At 40.8% G+C, this 15,444-nt stretch overlaps 1 protein-coding gene across 1 annotated transcript in view; it reads left to right on the top strand.

Annotated features, from left to right (window-relative positions):
- The window catches only part of Blnk (B cell linker), a 71,526-nt gene that overhangs the window by 13,411 nt on the left and 42,671 nt on the right, over nucleotides 1-15,444 (top strand). Inside the window, exons 2-3 of the mRNA XM_047553958.1 lie at nucleotides 8,303-8,368; nucleotides 11,208-11,257. Coding sequence (XP_047409914.1) covers nucleotides 8,303-8,368; nucleotides 11,208-11,257 — 116 coding nt within the window. The remainder of the gene's footprint in view (nucleotides 1-8,302; nucleotides 8,369-11,207; nucleotides 11,258-15,444) is intronic.

Here is a 15,444-nt window from a genome sequence, read left to right as displayed (position 1 = left end):
CAAATTACACGACCTTTCTGAGCCAAATGTTCTAATTTATAAAAATAAGGATAGCCACAACAGTGTGGATATACTTAACCCTACTGAACTGTACACTTAAACATGGTTAAGAATTTTCTTATTACAATTAAAAAATGGGGTAATAATAGGATCTATCCCGTGGGGAGGTGGTGAGAGCCGAGTGAGACAATGCATGCGATATCTGGTACATAATACATGCTCCATAAATGTTGCCTTCACTACTGTTGGTTCTCCAAGTCTGACTACTGCTCTGTGTGAGGCAGGCTTTCAACAATGGCTTGTAGGGCTTGTGCTATAATCATGGCTCTGGGCTGGGCCAAGTGGTGGAGGCATCTCCCTGCCATGGGAAAGCTTATCTTCTACCAGGAGACTCAGACCAGTATGGAAAGGGAAGGAGCAGGGTACAATGAAAAGAGATGAGGGAACTTCCATGAAATTAACCTTGGAGCAACAGCCAAATTTCCCTGGAATCTAATTTGTTGGTTCCTGCATAATTTTCCTGAAGTCTCTGTTACTTATTAATTTCTATGACCACTTTAATTACAGACTAAATTAGGAGTCTGGATCTCAAAGCTAGGTATTCTGAAGCAGCATCATGCACTCTGTAGGCCTGTGTCTGCATCTGAGGAATGGGGTGGCAGCACTAGCTCAACCTTGGGTTATCACACTCTAGAAGGGACTGTTGAAACTTCTGTGCCAGCTCCACCATAGGCTTGCTCTTTAGAGGGAAGCAGCCTGGGTGCTGAATTTGCAAATCTAATAATAACACCAATAATACCACAGGACTGCCAGGTTGGAGGAAGTGGGCCTGAGGAAGCCGGGGCGAGAGCCCAACCAGGCTGTGGAAAGCAGGGAGGCAGGATGCCGGTCACTGGAGGTGTCCCACCATGTCCCAATAACCTCACAGTCAAAAAGTGACATTCCGTTTCAGCCGAAGTCTTCAACTTTAAACAGAAATTAGAACCCCCTAGTCTCTCTGTCTCATTTCTCTGACTTTGCATAGGTCAGAAGGATTTTGTCAAGTGATAAGGTGACAGAAAAGGCAGGGTTTGTGTTCAGTTTTGGTCTGTGTCCTGCATGGGTCTTGCTCATTGCACACTTACTAAATGTGGAATAAATAAGACAAATAAATGTCTTGCATAAAATCAACAAATCATGATATTAAACTTTAAGAGAGAGCCTAGAAAAAAAAAAGTAAGGAAATCAAGAAAAATAATATTTTCACCAAAATGGTAATAATGAATTTATGATAAACTAAATATTGAAATTTAAATGAAGACGGGATCAATATTACTGTTGTTTTTTGCCTCAGGTCCCAATACAATTAGTACAAATTTGTCCTGGTAATTTCCTCTTTGAGAGCTGTCAGCCTAGTGGCCACCAACTCCTCCTCCTACCCAGCTGAAGCCCTAAAGGCATTCCTAAAATCGTTTCATTGCTTTTGGCACCTCACTGTCATGGGCTTGGACTAGGGCTCAGCAGAGTAGCATGCATATTGATCTTCCAACCACCAGAGTCCCCTGGCCCAGAGCCACCCTAATTATGAGGAACGCTCTCCTGAGTGACGTTCCACTGTCCATTTCTTTGGCTTTTACACTAACAAGGTTTTGACACCTGTCTTTAAGCCCTCAGTCTCATCTTTGACTATATCCCTCCCACAACACCCCACATTCCTGTTTCATTCTAGACCCCAAACATCTCAGAAAAAGTCATCTCTGAGCCTTTGCACTTCTTGTTCCTGATACCTGCCTTTTGTGTCTCACTCTTTTTGTTTCTGGAGAGGAAATCTTTGGGCTTGGAAATAATAGAAATGAGACCAAACCAAGTTTAGGGAGCACACAAGGGCAAAGGTTTTAATTGAGGCTTCAGCTGAAAAGAGACAGCACTGATCAAGAAGAAGACCAGGCTGCTAACCAAACAAAGGGAGATGTAAAGTTTTATTGATTTGCTGGAGTGGGCTAAAGTCTGTAATTTTCCACTGACCAGGGGCACAATTCCAAAATATGTTTCTTCTTACATGAAGCTTGGACCAAGGGTGGTCAGTCAACTTGTATTAAGAATGGCTAAGTTACTCTTGTGACTGGCACCATCATCCTAGGCAAGCATCCTGGCCTTGGGCTCTATCTGGGCCTTATGATAGGGGTGAAGCACTTTGGGTGCTTGGGCTGCAGTAACTGCTGTAGCTGCTGTAAAAGCACAAGGTTGGGGTAGGAGAAAACACAGTCCAGCTCCAATGGGCAATCAACACGTCTACAGGTAGAGGAAGTAGAATCTGACCCAAAGTTAAGGCAGCGAAGGAGACAGATGTGGTATGAAAACAAAGATGCTGAGACTTTCATCCTGTTCTAGCTACCCATCAGACATCTGCAGGCCCAAGTGAAAAGTCAGTGTTCTCAGCAGAAGTCCCCTTCAAGTCCTAGAAATGTAACCTAGGCAACCATTATCACTGATAACACACCCATCAGAGGTGTTAGTTACAGCACCACTAGCAGGAAGCTAATAATGCATTTTCCAGCTGTGCAACCTCCAAAATTCATGATTTTTAAGTTGAATAAGAGCCAGGGAAGCTGGAGGGTTTATCTGCGTTTTTCCCCAGGAACAATTTCATCTCGTGCAAATATTCTGCTTCTGTGGTTTTATCAGGGTCTCATGACACACACATCTGACGAAAAGAGCACAGGGGTAAAGAAGCAGCTCACCATGCTACAGAGGGTAACGGCTTATGTCACCCAGGGATTACTTCATTGTCACAGCCTTTTGTCCCACTGGGGTGGTTCCTGACTGTCTCTTCCCCTCTGAGAGGTTTTGATTCCCCCTTTTCTTAGGGAGACAAGGACCAAAATTTTCTTCTGTGACTTTTCAGGGTGACGTTCTTACACTGATCCTGCCTACCTTTGGAGGTTATAAAAATCTTTTGCTCCCTGATCTAAAGGGGTCAGCAGCATAGGTTCCTGACTTGGAATGGGCTAGGCCACTAGGCAACCATTAATTTTGATTGAAACTATTGAAACCTACGAGAGACAAACTTGGGTAAGTTAGCTAGGCGGGGGCCAAAAAGAAGAGAGAGTTATGTGAGAACTGCAATTGAAAGCAGAGGGCCACGTTAGGGTCTTAACCACCAGCCAGTTGTGTCACCTCCCAAATTAGTGATTTTTAACTTGGCTAAGAACAAAAGAAGCCAGAGAGTTTGTTTAGGTTTTACCCCGGTAACAGTCCCATCTTGTGCTAGCATTCTGCTTTTTTCAGGGTCTCATGACTGGTCTGTTGAAAAGAGCAGAAGGGTAGAGAATCAGTCTGCTATGCTATGAGAGGGAAATAATTTACTGTGCCCAGGAGTTAATTGCATTGTCCTATCATAATGGTCCCTGAGTGTCTGAGAAGGCAATAAACCAGACCTGGTCATTTTAGCAATGGTTCTCAGTCTTTGGTGTGCTCGAGGGTTACCAGTCCTGGGGAATTTATTGAAATACAGATTGCTGGGCCCTACTGGGATTTTCCCCCCCTCCCCATTGGTATGGTTTAGGGTCAAGTAATCCAAACTTTTTATAAACAGATACAGGCAAACTTTAGACAGTATCTCAGGAAACACTGTTTCAGAGGGTGACCTGGGAGAGAGAGCAGGTTTGAAGGCACAGGGGGGAAACCTGGGATTCTCTCCTTCCCTGTCCCTCAGGCCCAGCTCTCCTGATCCAAGGCTCCCAGAAGCCAGCAATCAGCACTGGTTCTCACACAACACTGCTTCTCTAGGACTCCTCAGGTCTGCTTTGGTTTTCTCCTTCCTCCCCTAATTTTGGGGGTCCTGATATTTCAGCACTTCCTATCATGATATGGAGCAGAGTTGTAGCTGTGTAAAAGTGCTTTGGTTAGCAGAGGCAGGAAAGATGTATTTGAATGTTCAAAATACCTGAAGTGGGTTAGAATAGGCAAGAATTTTTTGGATATGACCTCAGAAGCACAGAAACCAAAGACAAAAATAGATAAATGGAATTCATCCAACCTAAAAAGTTTCTACACAGCAAAGGAAACAGTCCATGGAGTGAAGAGACACTACAAAATGGGAGAAGATATGTGCTAACTACACAGCTGGCAAAGGGTTAATATTCAAATTCAAATAATTCAACAGCAAAAAACTAACAATCTAATTTAAAATTAAATTGGATGGAGCTAAATAGACCTTTCCCAAAAGAAGACAGGGAAATGAAAATCAAAACCACAATGAGGTAACACCTCACTGCAGTTAGAATAGCTACTACCAAAAAGACAAAGATAACAAATGCAGGCAAGGATGTGAAGAGGGAACACTTATGCACTGTTCCTGGGGACGTAAATTAGGATAGGCAGCTCCTCGAAAAATTAAAAGTAGGATTATCCTATGATCTAGCAACCCCACTGTGGTATATACATCCAAAGGGAATGACTCGGTGTGTCAGAGACTTCTGCACTCACACATTCACTGCAGCATTATTCCTAAGAGCCAAGAAATGGAAATAACTAAGTGTCCATCAAGTGCTGAAAGGATAAAGAAAACTTGGTACATATGTACACAATGGGACATTATTCAGCCATAAAAAGAAATGAAATGGCATCATTTACAACAACGTGGGTGAAACTGGAGAGCATTATGATAAGCGAAATAAGCAAGGCACAAAAAGACAAACACTGTATGACCTACCTCACTTATTGTGGAATCTAAAACAGTCGATCTCATAGAAGCTGAGAATATCTGGGGGTTACCAGAGGCTGGGAAAGGCAGGGGAAAGAGAGGGAAGGGGAAAGGTCAATCGATGGGTACTAAGTTATGGCTTGATAAGTATTCTATTGCACAGCAAGGTGACTGTAAATAATAATGTACTATATATTCCAAAAAAGCTCGAAGGAAGAATTTTCAATATTTTTTACTGCAAAGAAATGATAAATATTTAAGGAGATACACACCATGATTTGAACATTGCACAATGTCATAGTATATTGAAACATCACATGGTACACAATAAATATGTTCAATTTTTATGTGTTAATTTTAAATAAATAAAATAAATATATATTTATACTTATATTTATTTTATATAAATGCATACTTATATAAAATGAATGAATAAATACTCATGTATTTATTAATTTCAATTGAAATGAAATTGAACACATTTATGGTGTTATGTATCTACATGAAGTGGGAAATGTAGATTACAAAATGTCAAGGATGAACTTAATTTTGTAAACTCTCTCCACCTTTATGCATGGGTAGTACAAACTTGAAAGGCTTTTTAATTGAATGATAGATAGTGGTGGAAGTTGAATTAAGAGGAATTTTTTAAAGCAGTTTTGAAATTCATTTGGAAAAATAAGAGGCCTAGAATAGCCAAAGCAATCCTTAGCAAGAAAAGTGATGCAGGAAACATCACAATACCAAAACTTAAATTATACCACAGAGCTATAGTAACAAAAAATTTCATGATACTGACACCAAAACAGGCAAGAAGACCAATGAAACAGAATAGAAGACACAGAGACAAACCCATATAAATACAGTTATTTCAGACTAGACAAAGGTGCCAAAAACATACACTGGAGAAAATGTAGCCTCTTCAACAAATGGTGCTGGGAAAACTAGAAATTCATATGCGGTAGAATGAAATTTAACCCCTATCTTTCACCCTGTACAAAACTCAATTGAAAGTGGATCAAAGACCTAGGAATTAGAACAAAAATCCTGAATCTACGGGAAGGAAATGTAGGCCCAATACCTCAACATGTCAGTTCAGGAACTGACTCCCTTAAGAAGACTCCTAAAGTGCAAGAAGTATAATAAAAAAATCAATAAGTGGGATGGCATCAAACTAAAATGGTTCTTCACAGCAAAGGAAACAAGAGCATGAAGAGGGAGCCTACAGAGTGGGAGAAAATCTTTACCACCTGTATCTTAGGGTGTTAATTTCCAGGATAAGCAAAGATCTCAAAAGACTTTACACCTAAAAGACAAAAAAATACAATCAATAAATGGGCAAAGGAACTGAACAGGCACTTCACAGAAGAAATACCAATGGTTAACAAATATATGGAGAAATGAAAAAATATTCAACATCTCTAGCAATTAGAGAAATGCAAATTAAAACTACATTGAGATTCCTTCTCCCTCCAGTCAGAATGTCAGTTATCAAGAATACAAGGCTGGGTGCAGGTGCACACGCCTGGGGTTCCAGTAGCTCAGCAGGCTGAGGCAGGAGGATCATGAGTTCAAAGTCAGCCTCAGCAAAAGCCATGTGCTAAGCAACCCAGTGAGACTCTGTCTCTAAATAAAATACAAAATAGGACTGGGCATGTGGCTTAGTGGTCAAGTGTCCCTGAGTTCAAGTCCCAGTACCATGACCCCCTCCTCAAAAAATAAAAACTATAAGAAACAAATGTTGGTGAGGATGTGGAAAAAGGGCACACTCACACATTGTTGGTGGGACTGCAAATTGATGCAACCCCTCTGGAAAGCAGTATGGAGATTTCGCAAAAAACTATAAATGGAACCACCATTTGACCGCTTACAGCACTCCTCAGTATATATCCAAAGGATTTTAAATCAGCATACTACAGTGATGCAGCCACATCAATGTTTACAGTAGCTCAATTCACAATAGCCAAGCTGTGGAGCCAAACTCAATGCCCTTCAACAGGTGAATGGATAAAGAAATTGTGTTACATATACACAATGGGGTATTATTCAGCCATAAAGAAAAATGACTTTATGACATTCACCAGTAAATGGATGGATCTGTAGTCTATCACGGCAAGTGAAATAAGCCAATCCCACAAAACCAAAGGTAACATGCCTTCTCGGATATGTGGAAGTTAACACACAATAAAGTGTGGGGGGGTTAGAAATTCAGTGGATTAGACAAAGGGGAATAAAGGGAAAGGAGGGGCACAGGAAAAGGAAAGACAGTGGAGTAAATCTGACAACTTTCCTATGTACATAGATGAATACACCATAGTGAATCTCACTATCATGTACATCCACAAAACTGGGATTCTAATTAGAACAAGATATATTCATGCTTCTTGTATAATTATGTCAAAATAGACTCTGCTGTCATGTATAACTAAAAAGTACCAATAAAAAAGAACGTGGTTTTTTAGGGCTGGGGTTGTGGCTCAGTGGTAAAGTGCTTGCCTAGCAGGTGTGAGGCACTGGGTTCATTCCTCAGCACCACATAAAAATTTAAAAAATAAAATAAAATAAAGATATCATGTCCATCTACAACTAAAAAATATTTTAGAAAGTGGTTTTTAAATATTATTTCCAAATTTTGATACAATGAATACATACATGTATCAATTATTACAGTATCATACAAAATTAGTTTCTCCTAAAAATTCCCTATTCTCTACCTATTCACCCTTTCTTTCCTACCCTCAAACTTGTAGAAAGCCTTGATCTTTTTACTGTCTCCACAGTTTTCCTTTTCCAGAACATCATTTACATAGTTGGAATTATACAGTATGCAGCCTTTTCAGATTGACCTCTTTCACTTAGGCTATAGTACATTGCTCCCAGCAGGTCCGGTGCCTTGTCTTGCAATGTGAGAGGTGTGTTCTGCTACAGTCCCTTCAACTCCATCAGCAGTTTTTGCCAACTAACAACAACTTTTGCTCAGGAAGAGAGCACAGCGCGCTCCTGGGTTTCCCAGCAGGGGGGCGGGGTGGGGGATGCAAGCAGTGCGATAAACGAACCTTCAGACATAGCTGGGTCTAAATCCGTACCCAGAAAAGTCAAGAGTCCCATAAAGAAGCAAGTCTAGCAAAGCACACTCCCATGTTATGTGACCAGACTGACAACTCAGCTGATTTGTTTAAAACTTTGCACTTGGGTCAGTAAGGACTTTAGTTTTCTCATGCAGGCATTTTGCTTTACTTGGGCACAATTAAAAAGCGAGAGTGGAAAACGATATGATCTATCAAAGTTCATTGATGATCCAAGGATGGGCTTCTGACCAGTGGCGCCGGCAACACCTGGGAACTTGTTGACAATGCAAATCAGCAGCAGCACCGCAGGCGCGCCCAATCAGAAAAGTGGCGGGCAGGGCCCCGCTGGCTGCCATTCATTAGCCCTGCAGGGGATTCTGGTGCAGTTTAAAGTGAGAACTACCGATCTGATTCTGAAGTTTATTTGATGGCAAAAACTAAAAAAAATGAAATCAGATGATGCCTGAAATGAAGTTTTCAAATTGTTCATTTAATTAAACACAATATAATTCATGCTATTAATACTTTTGTTTAATTTTGTTCCTAACAGGCAACTTCAAAAGATGGTCCATGATATTAAGAACAATGAAGGAGGAATAATGAACAAAATCAAAAAGTAAGCTTTGACTCTATCTAAATACTTATTTATATAAAATAGGTCAATCTGTGCTAAGTGGAAGAAGCAAAGTTTCTGCGTTACTAGAGCAAGGAGTTGAACCTGTTTAGCTTGTCACTCTATCTTGCTGGTGGCTGGAAGCATGGATTAGGTCTACATTCTGGAAACAAGGCTATGAGCGGGCTGGGTACTCAGGGAAAACTCAGGATTTCCTTCTCACCGAAGAAGAGGTGAGCTATGCTCATTGGGGTGCCTAACACATGTCAAAGCAAGACATACCTGGAGAAATCCAAATAAGAAGTCACAAAACTCAGCCTTCACTTCTTTGGGATGCTATATCTGTTATCTACATTTTGATTTCCACTTTTTAAATAATTTCAAATATCAGTGTTTTCAACAAACACATGGAGAAGGGAAGCTAGAATCCCAAATCTTCCTGTATACCAAAAACCTTTAAGCTTCTTACAGAGAAAATAGAAATTCTGTGTGCTTGCATTTGCCACTCAAAGTCTAAGTCAAAGGGGAGGCAAATTAGTATTTTATTCAGTTTTTTTTTTTAATTTTTATTTTTTAATGAAAGTAATACAGATTTGGCAGGGGAAAAAAATGAAAGAATTCAGAATTATATGAAGTCAAAATTGCTTATTTCCTTTCACAATTTTACCTTAACCCACTTCCCCAGAGAGAGACATTGTCATTAGTGAGTTCTCTTTGTGTGTGTATGTATTTATACATGTGCATGTATATACATACATATATATATATATTCATGCACACATATTCATGCACCGACATAGTATTTATACATATGCATATGGCATTATATACTACATGTGCCATTCTACCAACTTGCTCTGTTGAATTGATTTATTTATTTTGGTGCTCAGGATTGAACCCAGGGCCACTTTACCACTGAGCTACATTCCCAACCCTTTGGATTTTTAATTTGAGACAGGGTCTCACTAAGTTACTTAGGGTCTCACTAATTTACTGAGGCTGGCTTTAAATTCTTGATCTTCCTACCTCAGCCTCCCTAATCGCTAGGATTAACAGTGTGCTATTTTTATTTATTTCTGATACATACAGACTATCATTCTCTATGAGAGAACCCTACTAATCACTGTTATGATCATAGTGATTCTAGATTGTCTCATAGTTGCCAGACTTACAGTGCTCCAGTTCTCAATAATATGAAGCCTCTGCATGGAATGTTTCTCTGTTCCATGGTCAGTCATGTTCACAGCAGCCATTGAGCTCAAACTGTTTCCAACAGTTTCTATTTCAGACTTTCTGTCCATTGTACCCGAGAGCACATTTTATTCGACAAACTATGTTTCTTTTCAGTCTGGAAAATATGACCACATGGTTATTACCCTGGGTGAAGTCAAGGGCCCCTTGACTGAAAGTGACTTGTCATTAAGCTCTCACTTGAAGCCAAGGCGACAGGTGCTCTTTGAAAGGAGGAAGCACAGTTGAACAAACTGGTTCCTTTCTGCAAGACCATGACAGTTTTCACCAGTCCCAGCTACATGAGCATAGAAAGACTATAGAGCGTTGGGGGTGGTGTGTGGCAACTGGCTTCTGAGTAAAGTTCAAACCACACTTTCATTCCTGGTCTGTATTCAGTGGCCAACAGTACTTTTTTGAGTTTATTGCCAGATGATTTAGGGTTGTTAAAATACCCTTTCTATTCTTTTATGTAATGATGGTAATAGTGGATAATAGTTGGTTTGTGTGTTTTGAAGTTTTACTGTTCCATGAACTGACCTAGGCACCAGATCCAGTTTTGTTTTTGATTTTTTTCCTACGACACTTTGAACAATTTTTCTCTCCAGATCTCTTCATAAGTTTAATGGTAATATCTTCCCAGCATGCTATGTTAGCTCATGAGGAGAATTGAATGAAATAATAGATATGAGAGACTGTGGGGGGACACCCAAGAATTTCTGTACAAATATAAATATTTTTCTTTGCAAAATTATAATTCTAATTTGTAAAGTTTTTTTTTGTTCTAATCAGACATGAATTTTTGTACTTTTTTTCAAATATTTTTAGTTGTAGATGGACACAATATCTTTATTTTGTTTATTTAATTTTTTATGTGATGCTGGGGATCAAACCCAATGCCTCATGCGCACTAGGCATGTGCTCTGCCACTGAGCCACAACCCCAGCCCTGTACTGTGTATTTTTTAAAGAAATAAATTTTGTATATAGTGGTCACCCTGCACTGCTTATATAAAAGGATATTATATTTTAGTCAGACAAAGCTACTGGATGTAAGCTTTTTGCATGTATTTAAAATTCCATTAAGCAAGTCATTCCTAAATAGAAAGGATAATTATTATTAAAATAATAATTAACTGTAAACATTAAATCTTGAAATACTCAGTGCTCTCCTATTTGTCAGGTTTTTAATTGGCACAAAAATAATTTCATCCTAACACAACTAAAGTGCTTATTATAGCTGACTTTTGTCCTCTTATTTAAAGCATTTGTAAACCAATACAGCTCGTCTTCTCTTACCTTCCTATCAGCCAGTCAACACTTATCTTGCTTGAACTTCTGACTCAATGCTTACTGACCTTCTGAACTCTGAGAGCCCCTTGACCACTTGACTCTGCCTTTGCCAGGTCAGGGTCACATGGTACACAGGGGAGCTGGGAACGGGTGGCAAACCTCTGACCAGTGGCCTTACTACCTTTACAGCACATTAAATCCTTCAATATGATGGGTCCAAAGAGGAGTTTATTCTGTTGTCTGTCATCCCTATGTATATTGTGTGCATTGGCAAGAGTTGTCCTACCCACTGACCCTTGATCTGATGGCTTTATCTACAGGCTGAAAGTCAAAGCACCTCCAAGTGTTCCTCGAAGGGACTATGCTTTAGGTAAGAGTATTTCTAAAATATTGTAACTGATGTATGACTAATTTAATGTTCACATTTTTGTTGGAAAGAGAAATATGTTCCACTCATTTGAAAACAAAAGATGCCCATCCTGATTTCAAGAATGACCAAATCCATTAGACATTTGACTGTAGAGCAGATGTAGCACTCCCTCCCACTTCCCTCCCACCTCCCTCCTCCCGCCCTCCCTCCATCCATTCATCCATCTCTACAGCCCTTTATCATTTATTAGGCATCTTGCATGTCCCAGGTGTATACAAGGTCTTAAGTAGAAACGCTGTTTTAAACAAGTTAGCTATAGTCTTCACACTCACAGAATTTATGTCTAAAAGGGAAGATAGCCAATGTCAGAAGTAAGTAATTACAATTCCCCGTGATAGGGAAAGTGTGTAGCAGCAGGACCTATCTAATCTGTGATAGGTGATGCAGAGAGGGAAGTCTTCCTCCATTAAAAGCTGTTTAAATGCATACTTGAGGACTTCTGAAAGGTTGAGGGACTAAATTATTGATGGCCCATGGTTACTCAGTCCTCTCTGAGTTAGTCCTTCACCCCATTCCAGCTAGCATCTACTTTGGTGGGAGAAGGTTTAGGTTTGTGAACCAAGTAAAATATCCAACACACTTTTCTTACCTCAGTAGGTGGGAAGATAGATCTAAAATCTCTTTCTACAGCATTAAGTATAAATATTATATATCTATATATCCCGCAGTGAAAACCACAGGATTCGGGCTGAAGTTGTGGCTCAGTGGTAGAGTGCTTGCCTACCACGTGTGAGGCACTGGGTTTGATCCTCAGCACCACATAAAAATAAATTAAGTGTCCATCTACAACTAAAAAAAAAATTAAGAAAAAAGAAAACCACAGGATTACAGACATCCTTGATCATTCCTCCTCTGCAGGGCCACAGCTAAAACCAAATCATAACCTTAAGTGATGGCTATTTTTTTTGGTCATTGATCAAGATAGCAATAAATAAGATAGTTGAGTCACTGACACGCTGTAGCATTTTCCCTAACTCAATAGGTCACAGAGTAATTTGTTGACCTCACCCTGCCAACCAGGTTGTAAACTGAGAGTTGATCAGGGGATTCCTGCACAGTTTGAAACTAAGAAAGAGGGATCATGTCCTCTGCTTTAAAATCTACAAATGCATTTTTCTTCTCAAGTTCTGAAGCAAGGAAAAAAGAAAAAAAGAAAGCAGACTAGACCTGTTAAGTACCTAAATAGGTTTGATGGGGAAATAATGGAATTATGGAGTCTTGGGATTTAAAAGAAACTCCAGAGTTTTAATAAGACTTAAACCCTACTCCACCACCATGTCCCTTCACAGAGGAGATCCATTTTCTGCTAGAACACCTGCAGTGATGATTTCTGTGTTCCAGAAACTGTGTGGTCCAGTGAGGGATGGACAGCCCTGGTTTGACATAGATGAATTCATTTCCTGGCTTCCTGTGTCTACCCTAATGGCCACACAACACAAGTCTTTAAATAATAAAGACAGTAGAAACAGAGTTGTTCTGTGCAACTCCAAAGCACAGAATTAAGAACTTAGGACATTTGGATAGTTTCTTCCTTAGAATAAACATCTCCAGGTGCTTCTGCGGTTCCACACAGGCTTCGACTCCCTCAAAAAACATTTCCTAAGTGCGTCCTCTGTGACTCTCACTGTGCTAGATATGGAATGGGGAACAGAATAGATTTGAAATGGGGAAGAGAATATAGCTCCTGACCTTCAGGTGTAGTGGGAAGTCAGATAATGCACAAGATTGCAAACAGATAAGAGTCATTTCCCAAGCTTGGTAACTTATATAGAGGAAAATGGCCGGTGTAGTGATGGGAGTCACTGTCAGGTGGGGACAACTTAGGCAGTCTGGGAAGGTCTCTTTGAGAAGGAGGCATTTAATTCAAGTTCTGGGAGACAAATGCACAAAAATGTTGTCACTTGATGAAGAGCATTGGAGATGCTGGACACAGTGCTAGGAGCTCAGAGTCAATTCTTGGAAACCTAAGTAGACTGATATACATGATTACTGATATACATGATTTCTCCTGATTGTCCCCTCATGCTCATCTGTCTGGTTGCTCATCCCTTCACCCAAGTCCCCTCCTTCTCTGTTTTCTGGGGAAAGGCAGTCCACACACCTTGGGGATCAGCCTTGATTCCTTCGTTTCCCCCCATCTCTACAGAACTTAATCTCCGAATTCTATTGATTCTCTTAGGCGTCTGTCTAAAGTCTCTCCCTTTCCATTCCCAGTACCATAGCTCCATACCTCATCATTTTTTTTTTCTTCTGCTAGGACAGAAGCTTCTAAGGAGTCTCCTTAATTCCTAGTTTCTTAATTCTTAATTCCTGATTCCATGTCTCTTAAACTCCCAATTCTTATTCTCCACCAGAGAATTGCTCTGAAATACAATCAACTGTAAGAGGCATTGCACATCACTGAGACCTGTTGCAAGGTCCTTAATGTCTGTCACCAACTGGCTCTGGAGTTTTGAACATATCCCTCTCCCTGCCTCATCTTTATCATTTGGGGACTGAACTAGGCAATGTTAGGTTCCTCCAGTGCAAACATTCTGTACATCTATGGAAACAGATCTTTGGGGCCTGCAACCCTCTGATGAAGTGAGCCCCTCCTAAAATTTGCTGGCTTTAGGAATTTGCATCTGCCAATCTTCTTGATGCTCCAAAGTGTTGTTTCTTGACCTCTGATACCTGCTCTCTCCCCTGAAATACTCTAAATAGTCTTAACTTCAGTGCCTTTGTGCACAAGATCTCTTGGAAAAGAAATGTGGCCCAACTTAGAACACTGATTTCCTAAGCTCCTTTTCCCCTAGCCTGCCTAAGTAGAAACCTAAGTAGACTGATATACATGATTACTGATATACATGATTTCTCCTGATTGTCCCCTCATGCTCACCTGTCTGGTTGCTCATCCCTTCACCCAGGTCCCCTCTAGCAGCTGCATCACATGGGAACTTGTTAGAAATATGCAGTCTCTTGGCTGGGTGCAGGAGTGCATGCTTGTGATTCCAGCTACTCCTACTCGGGAGGCTGAGGCAGGAGGATTGCAAATCTGAGGCCCATTTGGGAAACTTAGTGAGACCCTGTCTCAGAATAAAATTGAAAAGGGGCCTGGGGATGTAGCTCAATGGTAGACCACTTGCCTAACATTTGGAAGGCCCTGGGTTCAATTCCCAGTAACATAAAGAGAGAGAGAGAAATCACAAATCTCAGTTCTGCAATATGACTAATGGGTGAGAACTGCCATTTTAACAAGCACTCATGCAGATTAAAGTGGAGAAATCCTGCTATAAGCACTATCTGTCCTTCTCACTTCTCCCAACCTGAAAGACAAGCGGGTCCCCTGCCACAATCTATTAAATTTCCAGGATCTCAGAAATTCATATTATTTGCTTTGCCACTAAAGTCTGGCCCAGTCTCTCTGCTCTTACACTCAATTCCCGGAAACTGTCTTTTGGCAAAACCACCATCAGCACCTGCAGTTAATGTCCTCCCTCACCCTCTCTCCCTCGCCTCTACTCAAGTCTCAGGAGCATTTCCAGCTGCTTCCCTTGAGCTGCAACTCCCTGCCAGCTGCATGCCCAGGACCTCAGAAATGAGCCCTGAAGCTCCTTCTGAACCCAGGGAGACTTCATGGACCTTAGTGATTCCAGTGCAGAAATATCTGAACCCACCAGACCCCCAGAACATGGAAGGCCAGACTACTGCTCTCCAGGGACCTGTGGAGACTTGGGCCCCACCTGTTTCCCCAGACCCTGGAATTGTGTTCTCTTTTCAGTCCTGGGGGCAAATAGCTTCCCTAATCCCTCTAAGCCAGGAGTGGGTTGACCTCAGGGCAGCTATTGGAAAGAACTAGCATCCCCCTTGAAGTTGTTAAGAGAATCCTCTTCTACTTAGACTACAGAACAAAACTTGAGGTAACAATAATGGAGGCCTGCAGTTTTAGGTTCAGACCCACCAACCCTGACTGCAGGGTCCTCATGGTCCTCCGAGCAGAGTGTGTTGACCCCAGGGAGCTGGCATGGCTGTGGGAAAGGAAGAGATCCCAGACTTGTGGGTATTTACTCTGCTCTGAGCATTACGCTAAGCTCCTTACCAGCATCTCTCATTTAATCCTCCCACAAGCATCATTATACAGAAATTAC

Source organism: Sciurus carolinensis, chromosome 5, assembly GCF_902686445.1.
Source record: "Sciurus carolinensis chromosome 5, mSciCar1.2, whole genome shotgun sequence".
In the NCBI taxonomy this organism is placed as follows: domain Eukaryota; kingdom Metazoa; phylum Chordata; class Mammalia; order Rodentia; family Sciuridae; genus Sciurus; species Sciurus carolinensis.
Note: the sequence above shows the minus strand (reverse complement) of the source record. Positions and strands in the feature narration are given on the sequence as shown.